The 20,508-nt window shown below is 54.6% G+C and overlaps 1 protein-coding gene across 1 annotated transcript in view; it reads left to right on the forward strand.

Annotated features, from left to right (window-relative positions):
• The window catches only part of MGAT5B (alpha-1,6-mannosylglycoprotein 6-beta-N-acetylglucosaminyltransferase B), a gene marked incomplete at both ends in the record, with an annotated part of 65,542 nt that overhangs the window by 12,280 nt on the left and 32,754 nt on the right, over positions 1-20,508 (forward strand). The window contains 6 exons of the mRNA XM_080712741.1: positions 1,803-1,950; positions 14,202-14,317; positions 15,360-15,433; positions 16,238-16,408; positions 17,025-17,189; positions 18,638-18,807. Coding sequence (XP_080568867.1) covers positions 1,803-1,950; positions 14,202-14,317; positions 15,360-15,433; positions 16,238-16,408; positions 17,025-17,189; positions 18,638-18,807 — 844 coding nt within the window. The remainder of the gene's footprint in view (positions 1-1,802; positions 1,951-14,201; positions 14,318-15,359; positions 15,434-16,237; positions 16,409-17,024; positions 17,190-18,637; positions 18,808-20,508) is intronic.

Genomic DNA, 20,508 nt, shown 5'->3' on the forward strand with positions numbered 1-20,508 from the left:
AGACGGGGAAGGGATGGGTCAGAGCCCGGAAGCAGGAGAGGTGGGGGCAGAGAAACAGCAAGAACAGCGGCCCCAGGCCCCCAGAACACAGGCTCTTCCTTCTGTGCATCTGAATCAAACGGGGAGGCTGAGCACGGTGGTGCACTCCTCTACTCCCAGCACTTGGAAGGCCAAGGCAGGAGGATCGCAGGTTCGCGGCCAGCCTCCGCTACTTAGCAAGCCCCTCAGCAACTTAGTGAGACCCTGTTTAAGAATAAAAAAAATGAAAAGGGCTGGGGTGTAGCTCAGAGGTAGAGCGCTCCTGGGTTCAATTCCCATTAAACACACACACACACACACACTCACATCACATGGGGAATAAGCAAAGTACAGATTCCAGGGCTCCATGCCCTAGAACTTCAAATCAGAAAATCCAGATCTGAGCCCAGGAACCTGAATTTAACAGCTGGACGGAGTTTTCGATTCTGGTGGACAACAGGCCACAATTTTATGTATTTAATTTTTTTTTTTTGTATTAGAAATTGAACCCGGGACATGCTACCTCCGAGGTTTACCCACAACTCCTTTCATATTTTTGTTTTATGGGTTTGGGGATGGAACCCAGGGGCATTCTACCTCCCAGCTACAACCCCTGCCCTATTTTTTTTCTTTATTTTGAAACAGGATCTCACTAAGTTGTAGAGGGCCTCACTAAGTAGCTGAGGCTGTGTGCCGACCATGATCCTCTGCTCTCAGCCTCTCAAATGCTGGGATGACAAGTGTGCGCCACCATGCCCGGCTCCTTTCATTTTTTTATTTTGAAACAAGGTCTTGCTAAGTTGCTGAGGCTTACCTCCAACCTGTGATCCTCCTGTTTTAGCCTCTCAAGTACTGGAATTTCAGACATAACCTGGCTTGGGCCATACTTTTCTAAACCCTGATCTAGGATTTCTGTCTGAAATGTGATATTGGGGAACTTGGTGGGGGGATTCTGTTCCACTTGGGGGCCTCCCCTGTCCTCTCAAAGACCTGAGGATTGCTGGGCCCCAAGGTACCTTGGACATTATACCTAAATCTCCATTTTTTTTTTTTTTTTGGTGGTACTGGGGTTCCTGGAAGCCCTTCTACCTCCGGGCTACACTCCCAGACCTATTTTATATTTTTATTTGGAAACAGGGTCTCCTAAGCCAGCGCGCACGGCTGGCTTCGAACCTGCGCGATCCTCCTGTCTCTGCCTCCCAAGCGCGGGGATTACAAGCGTGCGCCACCACGCCCGGCTCTGAATCTCCATTTTACAGTTGCCCAAACCAGGGCCCAGAGAGGTTACCAAAATATTCCCAGGGCTGAGCTGGGCGTGGTGGCGCACGCTTGTAATCCCAGCATTTGGGAGGCTGAGACCAGAGGATTGCAGTTTGTGGCCAGCCTCAGCTACTTAGTGAGGCCCTGTGCAACTTAGACCCTGTTTCAAAATAAAGAATAGAAGAAGTAGGGTTGGAGTGTAACTTGGAGGTAAAATGCCCCTGGGTTTCATCCCCAGTACTGCCAAAAGGAAGGAAGGAAGGAAGGAAGGAAGGAAGGAAGGAAGGAAGGAAGGAAGGAAAGACATATTCCCAGGGCTGTGTGGCTGTTCAGGCCCCGGGTTGGCCCGGTGGTCTCCTCTCTGGGTCACAGAGCAGAGGAGTCCCTGCCCCGCGGGAGTGGCCGACGCGGCGGGGTGGCCCCTGACCCCCGTCTGCAGTGGTCGAGGGAGGCTGAGCTGCCCCGTCTCAGAGACCAGGGCTGGCTGCGGCCTCCAGGCTGACCGCTCCGTGCCCTGCCCGCAGTGCTGGGCGGCCCCGAGTCCCGCGGCGTCCTGCGCAAGATGAGTGACCTGCTGGAGCTGGTGGCGAAGCGCGTGGACGCACTGGCCAGGCTGCAGAACGGCAGCGAGCTGCACCGGGCGGCGGACGACGCGCACCTCGCCGCGGACAGGTGAGGGCCGCGGGCCCGGCGGGTGGGCGGCTCCGAGGGGCTTTCGGAGCGTGGCACGGGCCTCCTTCCCCGTGTTGGTTAATATGGGGAAAATGAAGGATGTTCCCCCCCAAAAATCCCGGTGATGCAACCAGAGCCCAGGTTCCCACCCAGACTCAGCCACTGTTAACAGCTTGTCACGTTTGTAGACTGTCTTTTTTCCTTTTTGAAAGAAAATATCACAGGTGGAAATTGAAGGGCCCTCTAACTACTTCTCCCTGGAGAGAGGCGCTTTTCAGTCTGGTGGAGGTTTTCCCACCCACTCCACTCTGTGTATCTCTCCTTTTTTTTTCTCCCTGGTACGAGCGATTGAACTCAGGGTCACTCTACCTCGGAGCTACATCCTTAGCCCCTTTTATTTATTTTATTTTATTTTTTGCGGCACCGAGGATGGAACCGGGGCATTCGACCTCCGAGCTACACCTCCAGCCCTATTTTTTACTCTTTATTTTGAAACAGGGTCTCACTGAGTTGCAGAGGGCCTCACTAAGTAGCTGAAGCTGTCCGCGAACCGCGATCCTCCCGTCTCAGGCTCCCAAATGCCGGGATGACAAGCGTGCCCACCACGCCCGGCTCTCACAGGACACTTTTGAGCTGTCTGTGCACAGCCCGTGTGGATGCTGAACTGTGGGCTGCTTTTTTTTTTTTTTTTTTTTTTTTTTTTTGCCAAGGAGAGTTTCCTGGTTTATTCTACACATCCCCTTCTGTAGGCCAGGCCGCCTGAGAACCCCAAGAATGTGCTGCCCCCCCAGGTCCTCAGCAGCAGCCCGGGAGCCCAGCAGGCATGAAGTCCATGGGGTGAGGCAGGAGTGTTCTGCCTCGGCCGGCGCGGCGTGTCCGCGAGGCCCCGTGTTGCTCTAAGTAGGGAAATGTTGTGTTGAGACCTGGTCCTGCGGAGGGCTGGCGTGTGGGCCATCCCCTCTGGAGTCGGGCTGTGACAAGGCGACCTCTTTGGACTGGTGTGGGGTCCCTCGGCCCCGTTGCCAGTTCTGGTCTGCTGGCCTGGTCACTGGGCTAAGTGCCCTGGGTACCCTGCTGGACATCACAGGGGGCAGTTACTGTGAGTGCACGGAGGCCTGGTGCCCGTACGGGGTCACCTCCACCCCACCACCTCGACCTATTTTATATTTTTTTGGAAACTGTCTCATCAAGTTGCTGAGAGCCTCACTAAGTAGCTGGGGCTGGCTTCGAACCTGTGCGATCCTCCTGTCTCAGCCTCCCAAGTACTGGTTTTACAAGCGTGCGCCACCACGCCCGGCTCTCAGCCCCCTTTAAATTTTTTTTTTTTTTTTTTTTGTGGTACTGGGGTTCCTGGAAGCCCTTCTACCTCTGGGCTACACTCCCAGACCTATTTTTACATTTTTACTTGGAAACAGGGTCTCCTAAGCCAGCGCACGCAGCTGGCTTCGAACCTGCGCGATCCTCCTGTCTCTGCCTCCCAAGCGTGGGGATTACAAGCGTGCGCCACCACGCCTGGCAAAAAAATTTTTTTTAAAGACAAGATCTTGTTGAGTTGAAGGCTATCCTCGACCCTGTGATCCTCTTGTCTCAGCCTCCCAAGTAGTGGGATTCCCGGCATGCGCCACCACACCCCACTCAGCACCCTGGTGTCCCTCAGATTCAGCCCTGGTCCTCCCTGCCCTGGGCCCCCTCATCTTCTGCTTTCCCATCAGCCCCCGCTGTGCTGCAGATCCAGCCGCCCCTCTATGCACCAGGCTGGGAGCAGAGCACCGAGCCCGCCCCGCATCTGAGCTGTGCTGCAGGCTACAGGTCCAGTGGCCCCGCTTCTGTTGCCAGGGCATTCTCTCTCTCTGGCTCCTTTCAGGGTTGGCCGGCCCCTCCTTCCCGGGCCTGCCCAGTCTCCTCCAGGGAAGCGTGGGCGCACGCACGGCCTCCCAGCTCCATCCCGAGAAACAGCAGCCATCCATCATGGCCAGCGGAGCCCATCAAAGCCCACAGGCCCCGCCATAAATTGCAGGGATGCCTTCGCTTCTGGACTCAGGGAGAGAGCTGGTGGGCGGGTGTGCCCGGGGCCGCGGAGGCTGCTGTGCAGACCCCCCTGTGCACAAACACTCCTGCCCCTCGGCCCTCCGCTCGCCCCAGGGGAACCCACAGGTGCAGACCCCGCGGCTGTTTCAGCCCGCTCTGAAACTACCTGTGGCTGGAGGGGAACCTCCACTGGTCTCCCGCGGCCTTTCTGGAAGCTTGTGGGCAGCCGCCTTCCACCTGTGGCTGGCGTGGCCTCCGGGGAAGAGCGTCTGCTGTTTCAGCCTAGGAAAGCATAATTAGGGAGGCGGATTTGCTGCAAACAGCATCATACTTTGTCTCCTCCAGCCAAATAGTAATGATCTTTGAATTTTCCATAAGGTTTCTCTGCAGTGGCAGAACCCACCCACACTGGAGGCTGGCTATCTTCGTGTGTGTGTGTGTGTGTGTGTGTGTGTGTGTGTGTGTGTTTTGTTTTGTGGTTTGTTATTTATTTATTTTTTTATTTTTTGCAGTACTGGGGATGGAGCCCAGGAGCATTCTACCTCCGAGCTACACCCCAGCCCTATTTTTTATTTTGAAACAGAGTCTCACCGGGTTGCAGAGGGCCTCACTAAGTAGCTGAGTCTATCTGCAAACCGCCATCCTCCTGTCTCAGCCTCCCAAGCGCGGGGATTACAAGCGTGCACCACCACGCCTGGCTTCATCTGTATCTGTAATTTTGTTTGTTTGTTTGTTTGTTTTTTGGTGGTATTGGGGTTCCTGGAAGCCCTTCTACCTCCGGGCTACACTCCCAGACCTATTTTTTTTTTTTTTAATTTGGAAACAGGGTCTCGTAAGCCAGTGAGGCTGGCTCTGAACCAGTGCGATCCTCCTGTCTCAGCCTCCCAAGCGCGGGGATTACAAGCGTGCGCCACCACGCCCGGCTTCATCTGCATCTGTAATTTTGAAAAGTCTACCGGGTGCAGAATCCAGGCTAGAAAGCCGGGTGTTATGGCGCACCCCGGCCATCTTACTACTCAGGAGGCTGAGACGGGGGATCATGGGTTCGAGGCCAACCCTAGCCATTTAGTGAGACTCAGCAACCTAGTGAGACCCTGTCTCACAATAAAAAATTTACAAAGGGCTGGAGGGTGGAGCTGGGAGGTAGAATCGTTGTAACCTAGCCAGCGAGAAAAACCATCCATAGCCAATTGCTAGTCCGTCAAGCCACACTTTATTACAGGTTCGAACCTGGACCCAAGCGTATGTGTCTCCACGTCAGCGGCAAGGGCGCGGTCTCCAGTTAACAACCCCCTCATATGGCATCGTGTTACAAGGTCATTAGTCATTTCCATTGTATCAGCCTGGACATTCTTGACATTTACAACTTGTATACTTAAAAGCAACCATAAAGCCCACAGCTGACATGGGAACGGGGTCCGCCTCTATGGTATGTTTACCCAGATGTTGAGGTGGGAGATAGCGGGGATGTGTGAGCAGCTGCTGCTATCATCTCATCTCTCCCAAGGACAGCCTGAGTTTTCTTTTTTTAATTAAATAGAGGAGATGAGGGAACACAGGCTTGGGAATGGTATTTTAAACTAAGCTATAATATAATCTTAGACATTTTTGAAATTTATAACTTCTATGTTTAAATTGCCTGACAAAGCATAGATGCTTAGGGGTTTGCAGGGGCTCACAGAAGAGGGTCTCTTATCTATGGAATGTTTGTTCAGACACAAGGGCGGTGGAGCTGGCTCCGGGCTGGCGCTTCCTTACTCCCACCCGGTGCCCGGTTCTTCTCTTAAAACTGTTAAGAGGAAGACGGGCTTTAAGATAGAGTCAGCATTGTTTAGGACTGGGCTAAGACTCTATTGAAGTACAATCTCTAAAGGCACATTAATTCATTGGTCCCATCTTAACACATCTATACTATTAATTCAGACTAAAACCTAAGCACTTGATTAAAGGCATATCATAACATATCTGAGGTATGCAGCCCGGACACAGGCAATTGTTAAAACTTAAACTAAGCCTTAAAACCTAACTTAAAACAAAACACTTAAAGCAAGGCACAACAGAATGACCCTGGGTTCAATCCTTAATTAATATATATATATATATATCTGGGCTACAGCTTGGACCGTGAGTGGAGGGGAGCCCCCGAGTGCAGTGCCCCCGTGGACAGGGGAGTCGGGGATGAGCCCAGAACAGGGACAGTTGGCCAGGTAGACGGAGGCAGATCTGCCTGCAAACCCGGCCTGGCTGAGGCCGAGGGAGGGTGACGGGCGGAGGGGCTGCCTGCTCATGTTCTCTGGCTGGAGGGCCTGGGGAATAGCAAACCCCAAACTCTGGCAGTTCTACCCAGTTTCTGTCTCAAGCCTGGGCCATGTTGGAGACTCCTGTCTTGAAAGCCCACCTGCCTGCCCACCTGGAGGTCCCAAAAGGGTTCAAAGTCTGTACCTAAGACCTGCTTCCCCTCACGCACCCCCACCAGCCATGTTGGCCCCGCTCACCCCAGCCCTGCAGCTCCATCCCTCCCTCTCTTACCCCTGCACCCACCCATCAGCAGCTCTGTCTGGAATGCCGCCTCTTCTCAACTGCCAGCAGGATCTTTGTAAAACCTCCAGGCTTACGGGGCTCTTACCTGAGTGAGAGGGGGTGCATGGTGGGGGACAGAGGAGGGGCGTGACTGCCTGGCCCCATGTCCCTGGCCCATCCCTGCTGTACTTGCATGGGCGTGCTCAGTAAGTCCTCGCGGAAAGGAGGGAGGGAGGGAGGCAGAGGAGGGTGGGTTCCCTAGGTGTTAAGTCTGGAGGGTTGGAGGGTTGCAAATGGAGAAGGGGAAAGAGAAGCGATGTGTGTTTTTGGCTAGCGCTCCCCTAACCAGCTGGGCCTCGGTTTCCCATTCTGGGCTCTGGGTGGACTGGTCGGCGGTGGAGTTACTGCTGGGCTCAGCCGAGCAGCGCAGCCCTGCGGCACGCCTCTGCGCCTCGCCTGTGTGTCTGCGGGTGCCCGTGTACGCGGGCCTCTGTGTGCTGAGAGGTTTTTTTTCCCATGAAATAACTCCCGGCAGGTACGCTGGCCAACTGTGGGGGAATCGATACCCTGCTAATTGAATGCAGCCCTCATAAATCATGAGAGGATGGCGGAATTAGACCTCCTCCCCGAAGCGTCCTGGATTGCTCTTTCCGGGGCAGGGGGACTGGCCTGGAACCCCTGGTTATTTGGGGGGGACTGGCCTGAGGGAGCTGAGGGCTGGGGCAGGTGGCCAGAGATGAAAGGTACACCTGCAGCGGCTGGAGGGCCCTGGCCCCAGGAAGCATCTGTAGGCTCTTTGGGTGCCCTGGGGCAGTGTCCCCAGGCTGGCTGCACCAGGGCCAGGGTGGTAGAGTCCTCACCCTGTTCCCGCCTCTCTGTGTGACCCCGGGAAGTCCCTCACCTGCTCCAGGCTGGTTCTCAGTTCTAGGCTGTACAGTAAGGGGTCGACGGGCCGGTCTTAGAGGTCCCATCTTGGGAACTTGGTCCCCAGGGGTGGGAGGCTCTTAAAGTCGTCGCGATGGCTCTGGGCACTCAGAGGGGGACTCTGCCGGGCAGGGCTGGTGAGGCCTCCGGGGAGGACCCCTGTTAGCCGGGGAAGTTGCTGTCCCCTTCTCCATCTCACCCAGAGCTGTTGGTCCTGGTCACCACCAGGCACCTTTGCTGGGAGAGAGGGGACCGGGGTCAGGGGCCTCTTCCAGCCCATGGCTCTTGAAAGCAGCCCTGGGACCCTAGGGTGTGTTCTGGATTCCAGTGGACTTTAATTTTGTGTGTGTGTGTGTGTGTGTTTGTGTTACTGGGAATTGAACTTAAAGGTATTCTACCTCCAAGCTATACCCCAGATCATTTTATTTCTTATTTTATTTTATTTATTTATTTTTTTGGTGGTACTGGGTTTCCTGGAAGCCCTTCTACCTCTGGGCTACACTCCCAGACCTATTTTTACATTTTTATTTGGAAACAGGGTTTCCTAAGCCAGTGCACGCGGCTGGCTTCGAACCTGCGCGATCCTCCTGTCTCTGCCTCCCAAGCGCGGGGATTACAAGCGTGCGCCACCACGCCTTGCCTTTTATTTCTTATTTTAAAACAGGGTCTTACTAGGTTTCCGGGAGCCCCACTAAATTGCCAAGGCTGTCCTTGAACCTGCGATCCTCCTGTCTCAGCCTTCCAAGTACTAGGATTATAAGTGTGTGCTATCACGCCTGGCTTTGTTCCAGAGCTGAGGTAGCAAAAATAACAGTAATGAATTTTACTGGTAACTAGCCACCCTCTCTGGGCATGGGTGGGCTTTGATCTTCACCGACAGCTGGAGGAGGAGCCTGTCTAGGTCTGTGTCTTATAGATGAGGGACCTTGGCTCAGGCTCAGGCTCAGACAGGGAAGGGCTGTCCTTGGGCTGAGCTAGGCCTGCTTTGCTCAGAGCCCCGTGGTGCTGACAGCCACGTGACTGCCATGTCTGCTGGGGGTGGGTCTCTGGCAGACTGTGCAGGGGCTCAGAAAACTAGTAAGCTTTGGGTTAACAGCCTTCCTTTTTTTTATGCTGGGGATTAAACCCAGGGACATCTTACCTCCAGACTACACCCCTAGCCCTATTTATTTATTTATTTATTTATTTATTTATTTATTTATTTTTCAGTACTGGGCATAGAACCCAGGGGCATTCTACCTCCGAGCTATAGCCCCAGCCCTATTTTTTATTCTTTATTTTGAAACAGGGTCTCACTGAGTTGCAAAGGGCCTCACTAAGTAGTAGCTGAGGTCCTCGAACTGTGATCCTCCTATCTCAGCCTCCCAAGTGCTGGGATTGTAAGTGTGAGCCACCATGCCCGGCTATTTTTTCTATTTTTATTTTTTGCGGATTTTTATTTCTGCGGATCGAACCCAGGGGGTGCATTCTACCTCCGAGCTATACCCCCAACCCTAGTTTTATTTTTTATTTTGAAACAGGGTCTCGCTCACTTGCCAAGGGTCTCGTTAAGTTGCTAAGGCTGACCCTGAACCTGTGATCCTCCCGTGTCAGTCTCCCAAATACTGGGACTACATGTGTGTGCCACCACGCTCGGCTAGCAGCCTTCCTCTTTGAATACGCACACACCAAAAGAGAAAGAAAGGAAAATATACTACAGACAAGAGGAGGAAAGGGCTCTGGGTCATTTGCACCAGTGGAAAAGACCAGTACGTTTAATGGTGGGAGCGCGGCCGTGGGCACTGTCCCGTGTCTGGTGTCCCTGTGTCTGGCTGGCAGACGGGATTCCAGGTCTGTACCCCGGTAACAGCCCTGCAGGGGCTTCTTGGCCTTCTGCCGCAACACGCTGGGCCACTTTCTGCCTTCCTGGTTTCTTCCCCACCTGCCATGGGGATGGGCCCATCCCAGGGCTGCGCGTCCCCACACCAGCTGTTTAGCCACAGCCTCTCCTGAAGTCCTGCCTTGTGCCCACCCTCAGCGCGGGCCCTTCCCAGGTGAAATGGCCTTCCCCTCCTGCCCCAAAGCCCGCTTCCTGACACCACCTCCCCGCAGTGCGAGTGATCGGAAACGTTATCTTCCTGAGACCCAGCTACACCGTTTTGATTTTTTGAGGAGGTTACTGGGGATTGAAGCCAGGGGCATTGTAACTCCAAGTTACACCCCCAGCTCTGTTTTTACTTCTTCTTCTTCTTCTTCTTCTTCTTCTTCTTCTTCTTATTATTATTATTATTATTATTATTATTATTTATTATTATTATTATTATTATTATTATTATGTGTGTGTATGGTGCTGGGGATTGAACGCAGGGGCGTTCTACCTCCAAGCCATACCCACAGCCTGATTTTTTTTGGTATTCTTTTTATTTTTTGCAGTACTAGGGATGGAACTCAGGGACATCAGACTTATTTTTTATTAAAACAGGGTCTCAAGTTGCAGAGGGCCTTCCTAAGTAGCTGAGGCTGGCCATGAAGCCTGATCTTCCTGTCTCAGCCTCCCAAGTAATGGGATTATAAGTGTGCGCCGCCATGCCTGGCTTATTATTATTTTTTTAACAGGGTCTCACTAAGTTGCTGAGGCTGACCTCAAACCTGCCATCCTCCTATCTCAGCCTGTGCCCGTACCTGCCGGCCGTGGTGGAGAAGTCAGCCGTGGTGCGTGGCACCACCAAGGCTTGGGCTTCTCTGGGCTCCTTGGTGGTAGGCGGCGGTGCCCATCTCACCAGCCTGCCTCCTTCCACCTCGGAGCTCCCCGGGTCCTAAATCTGCTGGCTTGGAGGCCCCAAGAATGTCCTTTTATCATCCTTTGTAGAAAAGCTCAGAACAAGGAGCCTAATCACCTATTATTTGAAAATAGAAAGTGCTGTGCAAATAGCAAGTCCAGTATAATAACAGCGGCGCCAAGTAATTCCTGTTTTAGACACGTTGAACTTGTTAAACCAGACGGATGCCATCTGTGTTATTTAAAGCCTGTGCTAGCTGTATGTTTTATGCAAAAAAAAAAAAAAAAAGCTTATTGTAGGAAAATTGCTGAATCCCCACAAAAGTTAAGTGCTTTCCTCTGTGGCTGGGCCTATGGACTTCCTCTTGGGCTATGGAGGGCCGCTCTGAGTTGAAAGCATACTGATTATTTATTGAGCACCTACTATATACCGAGGCCTTGACTTGAGCCTTGGACCCTCACGCTAACTCTGCCGCTCTGATTTTATGGGTGTTAAGACCTGAGTTAGAGAGGGTAGTGGCTTGCCAAGGCCACACAACTGGGCCGGGGAGGCAGGATTTGAACCCAGGCCTCTGACTGCAAGGCTCACCCCTTTTTGCCTTCCTTGGTACTGGGGATTGAACCCAGAGGCTTTCTACCTTCAAGATACGCCCCAAGCCTGATTTTATGTTTTTGTTTTGAAACAAGGCCTCACTAGGTTGCTGAGAGCCTCATACCTGCCATCCTCCCATTTTAGCCTCCCAAGTCATGGGATTACAGGTGTGCACCACCCCACCTGCCCCTTTACTCTGTCGAATAATTATCTTAATAATGAGAGTAATCACCGACCAGGGCTTGAAAATCAAGGGCAGCCCCTAAGTTCTTTGTCTCCTGAGATGAAGAATTAAGCCCGGCTTCAGCAAGAGGGACACGTAGGGAAAGGAACCTCCTGACAAGCGGGTGTGGCCGGGGGCGCCGGGGCTCCCTTCGTGATGGTTAAAACTATTTTCCCTGCGGTTCCGCAGATTTTCTTTCCTAAGGTCGCATAAGGAATGACCACAAGCCTGGTGAGACTCAGAAGGAGCGATTCTCACACAGCCTGAGACCCAGGGTCCGCAGCCCGGGCTTCTCCGGAGGTCTTGGGGAGGGTCCTGCTGGCCCGGGTGGCCCCGCGGGCCCTGGCGCTCCCCGCCGGTGGCTCCAGCTTCTGCTCTGTCCTCTTGTGGCTTCCCCTTGTGTGTCCTCATGTGAGTGTGTGTGTGCACGCACGTGTGCGATGCTAGGGATTGAGCCCGGGGGCGTCCACCTCCAAGCCACACCCAGCCCTATCTTTTTTATTTTTATTAGCGCATCTCAATTAGAGAGAATGATGGGTCTCATAAGGTCATAGTCACACCTACCTAAAAACGCAGCTTGACAGATTTCAGTCTCCTGGATGCCACACCTCCCGCCTCCCCTGGCACCCCCTTCTACCCTCCCCAGAGGGACTCAGGGAGACATGAGGGTCGTGCCCCCCATCGCAGTGGCCCCAGGTCCCTGTTGTGTATGTTGTGAACGGAGGAGCCACTCTTGGCCCCCCCTTCCCCGTTCTGAGCACGACGCTATTTTGTTGTTGTTGTTGTTGTTGTTGTTGTTGGTAGTACTGGGGTTCCTGGAAGCCCTTCTACCTCCGGGCTACACTCTCAGTCCTATTATACTTTGTATTTGGAAACAGGGTCTCTTAAGCCAGCGCGGCTGGCTTCGAACCTGCGCGATCCTCCTGTCTCCGCCTCCCAAGCGCGGGGATTACAAGCGTGTGCCACCACGCCCGGCTCACACACTATTTTTTATTTTGAAGTAGGATCTTGCTAAGTTGCTGAGGGCCTTGGCAAGTTGATAAGGCTGGCCTTGAACCTGCGATCCTCCTGTCTCAGCCTTCGGGTACTGGGATTGCAGGCATGCGCCACCACACCCGGTGTGCCGTTTTTTTTCCATTTTGATTTTTTTGGTCAGAGTTGGCATTGGCTGCTAAACTAACGACTGAGGAGGTGGGCTGGACTGTGGGGGGCTTCTTGTCTCTTCTGTCACCTGCCCACTGTCCCCTTCCTTGCCGCCACGTCCACCTCACCCTGCCCACCCCCGCACTAGTTGCCTCTACAGATGGAGCCACTGCCCCTCTCCCCTCCTTACGCAAGGCGGAGGGGAGAGGGGAAGGTGGCCTGAGATGGCGGCCGGCCACCGAGGGCCACCCCTGCGTGACGAGTCACCATGCGCAGACAAGGAGCGGAGGTGCCTGGCCACTCTGCAGAGCCCAGGTTGGAGCAAGCCTTTCCTACGGGCTGTGTATGGTAGGACACGCTTATGATCACAGATTCTGGGGAGGCTGAGACAGGAGGATCGCAGGCTCAGCTACTTGTCGAGGCTCTCAGCTACTTAGTGAGACTCTATTAAAAAAAAAAAAAAAAGCCAGGCATGGTGGTGCACGCTTGTAATCCCCACGCCTGGGAGGCGGAGACAGGAGGATTGCGCAGGTTCGAAGCCAGCCGCACTGGCTTAAGAGACCCTGTTTCCAAATAAAATAAAGATAGGTCTGGGAGTGTGGCCCAGAGGTAGAAGGGTTCCATCCCCAGTACAATAATAATAATAATAATAATAATAATAATAATAATAATAATAATAATATTGAGCCAGGCGTGGTGGCGCACACTTATATCCCAGCATTTGGAGGCTGAGACAGGAGGATCACGGTTTGCAGACAGCCTCAGCTACTTAGGCCCTTTTGCAACTCAGTGAGACCCTGTTTCAAAATAAAGAATAAAGGAGAATAGGGCTGGGGGTGGAGCTCAGAGGTAGAATACCACAAAAAAAAAAGAAAAGAAAAAATATATTGCCACAATTTGTTATTAAAAATTTGAATAAAGAGCTGGGCATGGTGGCTCACGCTTATAATCCCAGCACTTGGGAAACTGAAACAGGGGATCGCACAGGTTTGAAGCCAGCCTCAGCAACTTAGTGAACCCTGTTTCCAAATAAAATATAAAATAGATCTGAGAGTCTAGCCCGGAATAGAAAGCCCTTGGGTTCCACTCCCAGTACCACCAAAAAAAAATTTTTTTGGAAAAAAAAAAAAAAAAAAGGACTGGAGGTGTAGCTTGGAGGTAGAATGCCCCTGGATTCAATCTCTAGAACACACACACACACACACACACACACACACACACACACACACACACACACACTCTCACACACACACACCCCTTCATATGATTCCCATTATGTGTGGCCACACAGACCCAGGACCTCTGAGAGGGGTAAACAGCTTAAACTAGCGTGTTTCTTTGCGAGCCGGCAAAGCAGAGGAGAGTCAAGGAAGCGAGTTAACGTGTTGAAAGCAAAGAACTTCCTGGAGACAGGCCCCAGGGCTGCCCTTGCGCAGAAAGATAATGTCAGCGGGGTGGGATCTATCTATCTCAATAGCAGGGCTCACGATGAGATAAATGCTGCATATAATGTCTAATAAAACTCCCGAGAGCCGAGCGGCAATCAACACGAGGAAATAAATTCTCTAAAAATAAAAGCAACACCCGCGTCGAGGGCTGCGACGTCTGCCTAGTAAACTTGAAGATGGCGAGGATTCATTCGCAGGGAGCCAGCGATGATTTACTGGCGTTTTAATAGCTGGCAAGTCCCCAGAAGGCTGCGGGTGGAATTTATTTTGGAGCAATGTGGCAAAGAGAGAAAGTGACTCGGGGCAGCTGGCCATGCCTGGGTAAAAGGTCTCCATCACCCGGGGCTTCCTGGGCAGATGCCATTTGGGCTTTGGGCGGGAACCCCTCTGCCTGCATTAACCTCGGGCATTTCTACACGCTTGCAGAGCACGCGCAGGTGTGGGCTTCCCCGTGTGGGCTCGTGTGCATGGATGGGGGGGTCGCTCCTGAGCCACGCCAGCCAGCTTTGACCCCAGCACTGTGGGGCCTGGCTGACACAGGAGTCTGGGGCGCGGATCCCGCTGCCTGTGCTAGCCGGCCAAGCAGCTAGTCACCTCTGGCTTCTCCCGACCCAGGTTGCCCCCAGTGGCTGGCCTCATGGAGCGGATCCAGGCCATCGCGCAGAATGTCTCCGACATCGCCGTGAAGGTGGACCAGATTCTGCGCCACAGCCTGCTTCTGCACAGCAAGGGTGGGTGCTGGGTGACGGGGTGCTCCCGTACTCCCGGAGGCCGGGGTACTGGCAGGGGCGGAGTCCTGCAGAGGCTTCACTTCTTCCCACAGCAGCTTGCCTGGCTTTTGGGGGCCCCATCCAGGCTCTCAGCAAAAGGACCTGGGTGGGATTCACTCCACCCAGCTTTGCCTCAGGGCTCCGGGAACAGAGGAGGTCTCTGGCATCTTGGCCATCTGGGCCAACAGTTCCAAGAGAGAGGCCATCCAGAGAGACACCTGGGGCCTCTCCGTCCCCCTTGAAACGGGAGCAGCCGAGGGCTGCAGGTCTTTATCTGCCCCTCTCGGAACAGTAGGGGCAAAGCTAGGTGTGGTGGCACACACCTATAATCCCAGTGCTTGGGAGGCTGACACAGGAGAATTGCGGGTTCGAGGCCAACCTCAGCAACTTAGTGAGACGCTGTTTCAAAAAAGGGCCGGGAGAGCTGGGTATGTTGGCACATGACTGTAATGCCCAGTACCTGGGAGGCTGAGACAGGAGGATTGCAGGTTCACAAACAGCCTCAGCTACTTAGTAAGGCCCTCTGCAACTTAGTGAGACCCTGTTTCGAAATAAAGAATAAAATGGGCTGGGGGTTAGCTGGGAGGTAGAACCCTGTTGGGTTCAATCTCCAGGACCGCCAAAAAGAAAAAGTAAGTCTGGGGGTATAGCTCAGAGGTAGAGCGCCCCTGGACTTAATCTCTAGTACCATACCCCCCCCCACACACACACACACACGGTGCGGTGGGTTTGGGTGGGTGCCTGAGCCTGCCCATTCTGGAGCCCCTTGGTAGCTGTTCTGCTGGTTCCTGGCTGATCTGAGCCCCTGGAGGAGGCTGGGGGCTGGGGGAGTACAGTTCAGATCTGGGGACCCCCTGGGGTTGGCCATTCAGGGCAGAATCTCAGGCTGGAATGGGGGTGGGAGGCACCGCTGCCCCGTCCCCTCGCAGACCATTCTGTCCCTCACCCTCTGCCTGGCTCCTCCCGGCTCCCTGGTCCTCAGCAAGCTGACCTCTCTCTACAGTGTCTGAAAGTCAGCGAGACCAGTGCGAGGCGCCCAGTGACCCCAAGTTCCCTGACTGCTCGGGGAAGGTGGAGGTGAGACCGGGCCTGAGGCTGGGGGAGGTGTCCAGGGAGCTGTGCCCAGCCCAGCCCTGGGAGATCTGCCCTGGCCAGCCACCCACTGGCGAGGACCTCGCTGTGCTGACCCGGGCACAGGCTGGCCCACGCTGATGCCAGGAAACGGTGCCTGTGCCCGGTCCTCTTGCCGGCCACCAACCCCGACTCCCGGGATGGGCTTCCCTTTGGGTCTTTAGCACAGATGAGCTGTTGAGAGCACACGGCCTGCAGGAGGCTGAGAAGGAGTGGGCTTCAGTCCTTGGTCCCCATGCCTCCTGGCCAAGCCCACAGCTGGATGTAGGGCCCCTCCCACTGGCCTCCAGGGCCCACCTCTGGCTGCGTGACAGGTCCACGGCCATCAAGCCAGCTCCTCACTGCGCTGAGTTCAGCAGGGGCGGGCGGTGGTACTGCACATGCCTCCTGGGACCACATGGGGCCGTTCCCGGCCCGCACGGAGGCCATGACCTTGGCCTCCTGCCAAGGTGTAGGGATGAGGGAGCAGAGAGAGCCCGGCCTGCTCCTCTGGCCCCCTGGCTCTTACGCCTGGACCTGGCCTGTCCTCCCAGGGCCGGGGTGATGGGGGTCCCGCCTCTGTCTTCTGGGCAGAGGGCTGGGTCCTGTGGCCCACATCCGGTTGCCTCTCTTCTCTGCCCCTACTTGCTGTGTCTCAGGGTGGGGCGCCGCATGGGCCCTGTCCCGGGGTCCTCAGGGTCCCTGGGGATGTGATGTGGGTGGAGGGGTGCTGGTGCCGGCGGCCCTCCCCCAGACCCGGCCTCTCCGCAGTGGATGCGAGCGCGCTGGACCTCCGACCCTTGCTACGCCTTCTTTGGGGTGGACGGCACCGAGTGTTCCTTCCTCGTCTACCTCAGCGAGGTGGAGTGGTTCTGCCCGCCACTGCCCTGGAGGAACCGGACGACGGCCCAGACAGCTCCCAGGTCCCTCCCCAGAGTCCAGGTGGGTGGACCAGTGGGCGGGCAGCCTCTGGGGGAGCAGGAGGGGACCACAGCCCTGCCCAGGTGGAACGGAGCCGCCAGAACCTCCTGGTGTTGGGCAGACGGGGCCAGCCAGACTGTCCGTCTCACCTGTGGGACACTGCACAGAAAGGCCGGCTTGGGGGGCAGGCTGGGGCCCTGGAGGCGCCCCTCAGTGAACTGCAGCCAGAGTAATAATGGCCGTCATTGGGTGAGGGCTTACTGGTGCCGCACACTTAACTTGTACTTAAATCTCTAGGCGACTGTGTTTACTGAGTTGGAGTTAGAGAGTTGACAGGTTCCTGGGAGGGCAGCCCAGCCCCCGGCTCTGCCCACTGCCCTGGCCGCTTCCTGCAGTGGCTGGCATCTCTGGGCGCTGTCATGGTGACCACCTCCCTGGGAGGGCTCCGGGCAGGTGGTTAATGGCAGCTGGGCCAGGACACACCAGCTTGGCTGGGGGTGAGAACAGAGCTCTCGTTGGCTTTGGGGACCCCTGGAAAGCGCGGAAAGCTAAGCAGGGCCAGCCCCTCCCCCAGGGCGGTGGCGCATGGTGGTGGTGTTAAGGGGCAGAGAGAGTAGAGGTCCGCACTCCCCTGCAGGCCGTTTTCCGGAGCAACCTGTCCCACCTCCTGGAGCTGATGGGCAGCGGGAAGGAGTCTCTGATCTTTATGAAGAAGCGGACCAAGAGGCTCACAGCCCAGTGGGCGATGGCTGCCCAGCGCCTGGCACAGAAGCTGGGGGACATCCGGAGGGACCAGAAGCAGGTGCGCCACCCTCTCTGGAAACAGAACCCAGAGGGCTGGGGTGACGCGCTCGGCGCCCGCACCTCCCGAGGGGGCACAGGGCGAGCCCTCAAGCAGGTGGCACTGGGTGCTTTTGAATCTGACCCAGAGTTTGGCAGGGGTCGGGGCCGGCCCAGGAGGGAGCAGGCAGGACCCTGGCACTTTTCAAGACTAGGCCACGGTGACAAGCTTGCAAGGGGTCCAAGTGTTCGCGTTCTGTGGAAGTCTTGTTCTAGTCAAGCAGAAATGTCACAGCTTCTGCTTAGAAGGTTGGGAATAACAGCCTGTTTGGGGGAGGTTTGTTGTCCCGTCTGTCCATCCATCCATCTGTCCATCCATATGCTCATCCATCCATCCGTCCACCCCTCCATCCTCCCACCTGTCCATCCATCCATCTGTCCACCCCTCCATCCTCCCACCCGTCCACCATCCATCTGTCCACCCCTCCATCCTCCCACCTGTCCATCCATCCATCTGTCCACCCCTCCATTCTCCCACCCGTCCACCATCCATCTGTCCACCCCTCCACCCTCCCACCTGTCCATCCATCCATCTGTCCACCCCTCCATTCTCCCACCCTCCATCCATCTGTCTGTCCACCCCTCCATCCTCCTTCCACCCGTCCATCCATCCATCTGTCCACCCCTCCATCCTCCCACCTGTCCACCCATCCATCTGTCCACCCCTCCATCCTCCCACCTGTCCATCCATCCATCTGTCCACCCCTCCATCCTCCCACCTGTCCATCCATCCATCTGTCCACCCCTCCATCCTCCCACCCATCCACCTACCCACCCACCCACTCATCATCTATCCATCTGCTTTCCCATCCATCCATCCGTCTATCCATCTGTCTCTCTGTCCATGCATCCATCCATCCACCCATCCATCTACCTACCCACCCACCCATCATCTGTCTGCTTGCCCATCCTTCCATCCATTTGTCCGTCCATCCATCCATCCATCCATCCATCCATCCACCCACCTATCATGTTTGTCTGCTTGCCCATCCATCCATCTGTCCATCCATCTATCCATCCATCATCCATCCATCCATTTGCCCACCCACCCACCCATCATGTTATTCATCCATCCATTGATTCTGTCTGGCCATGCATGTATTAGAGCATACATGACTCTCCCTGCATATTTCTTTCAGAGTCCCTATCATTTCATGAAACTGTCTCTTGTCTATGTTATGCTGTCCACTTCTTCCATCTGGAACATACACTCCCCGAGGTGGGCAAAGGACTGCCCTGCTCACCTGTATTCCCAATGCCTGGTGCAGTTACCCTTGGCACTCGGCAGTGCCCGCCCAGGCCTGGCCTGCAGACTGTCTGCTGCCTGGGCTCCCGGCTGCTGGCACCCTGGGGAGGGGCAGGCCTGAGCATCGCCGCTCCTCGTGCTGACCCCGTGTCCCACCCCTGCAGATCCTCGTCCACATTGGCTTCCTGACGGAGGAATCCGGGGACGTGTTCAGCCCGCGGGTGCTGAAGGGCGGGCCTCTGGGGGAGATGGTGCAGTGGGCGGACATTCTGGCTGCTCTGTACACCCTGGGCCACAGTCTGCGGGTCACGGTCTCCCTGAAGGAGCTGCAGAGGTGAGTGCTGGGGCGGGGAAGGGATGATGGAGAGGGGACCGGGATGATGGAGCGCGCTCTACTTTCAGGTCATGGCCTGCGCACCTCGAAGGCTTCCTGGCTTTCTGTCAGATACCGGCTTCTCTAATTCCCTCCTGTCTGATCTGTCTGCCACCCACCTCCTCTTCTGCCGGTCCCTTGAGCCTGTCTGGGGTCCACCTAGCAAATGTATTCACATAGTGTGGTTCAAACAGTTCTCGGCCTCCATCTCTGAGCCCACGAAGGGGACAGTGTAAGGGCTGACAGTCCTGGCACATCGTGCAGGCGGGGTTCCCTCCTCCTGCCTTCCTGGAGGGCTGGACACAGTCGTGGGAGTTTCTCTTCTGCTATTGGACTCCTTCCTGGCCTGGAGGGTGCAGGGGTAGACACGTGGTACTCACTCTTTCTCTGTGCTGGGCTCTCTAGGGTCCCCTTGATGCTCCTCTACCGCTTAGGAGGATATGGGCTGAAAGGTCGACTGGGATGTCAAGGAGGCAGGTGTGTGTGTGTGTGTGTGTGTGTGTGTGTGTGTGTGTGAGAGAGAGAGAGAGAGAGAGAGAGAGAGAGAGAGAGAGAGAGAGAGAGAGAGAAGAGAGAGAGAAGAGAGATTGAGATTGACTTTATTTTTAACCGCTCTCTGTGGGATGTAGAAAAACATAAGATTTTTCCTCCCATGTTTAAAAATATTTATTATGTTGCACACAAAAGTATTTGGAAAATATAAGATGAAGTTCATATATAAAGCACATGAATAAAACGGTCTCCCGTTTTATTGGCGTGATCGCCATCTACCTAGGATGGCGGATTTTGCCGAGGACCCTGTGCCTGCCTGGTCCCCCTTGCCCATTCCTCTCCCTCCCCCAGAGGAAACCTTGAATTTTGTGTTGACTTATACTTGGCTATTTTTTAAAGTAGTTTTTCCTATACTTGTATATCCATAAACAGCATAGGGTTCAATTTTGTTGTTTTTGAACTTTGCAAAAATGGCATTTACTGCGTGGAATTGCAAATACTTGCTTTTTTTTTTTTGCATGTCATTGTGTCTTAGATTCATCTGCATTGTTTTATGTAGCTATATTTTGTTTATTTTTACTTCTATATACTAATTCACTGTGTGAATGCACTATATTTATCAGTGTTTCCTGTCTGTGAACCTTTTTTCTTGCTTTAAGCAATTTTTTTTGTTGTTGTTGTACTGGGGTTCCTGGAAGCCCTTCTACCCCCGGGCTACACTCCCAGACCTATTTTTACATTTTTTTAAAATTTGGAAAGAGGGTTTCCTAAGCCAGCGCGCGCGAGCGCGCAACTGGCTTCAAACCAGCTCGATCCTCCTGTCTCCGCCTCCCAAGCACGGGGATGACAAGCGTGCGCCACCACGCCCGGCTAAGCAATTCTTTTAAACAGTGAATGCTGTGGGGGGTGCTCAGGTACGCAGCACTTGAGGGTCCCCGGGAAAGAGTTTCTCAGACCAACTGAACCGTCTGTCCCAAGGCTGAGAACTGTCCTGGAATGCGGGTGCTGAACTCACAGTATGAATTGATGATTTGAAGGTTTTCACCCTGGTGGCCTGGAATTCATACTGCTGGCATCATTAAAGATGAAAAAGTGCTTCCAGAGAGGAACAGCATGAGGGTGTGGGTCAGGCAGGCCATGCTGAAGGGGAGGAAAGAGATGGGGGTCACG

This window comes from Muscardinus avellanarius, assembly GCF_963383645.1.
Source record: "Muscardinus avellanarius genome assembly, chromosome: 16".
In the NCBI taxonomy this organism is placed as follows: domain Eukaryota; kingdom Metazoa; phylum Chordata; class Mammalia; order Rodentia; family Gliridae; genus Muscardinus; species Muscardinus avellanarius.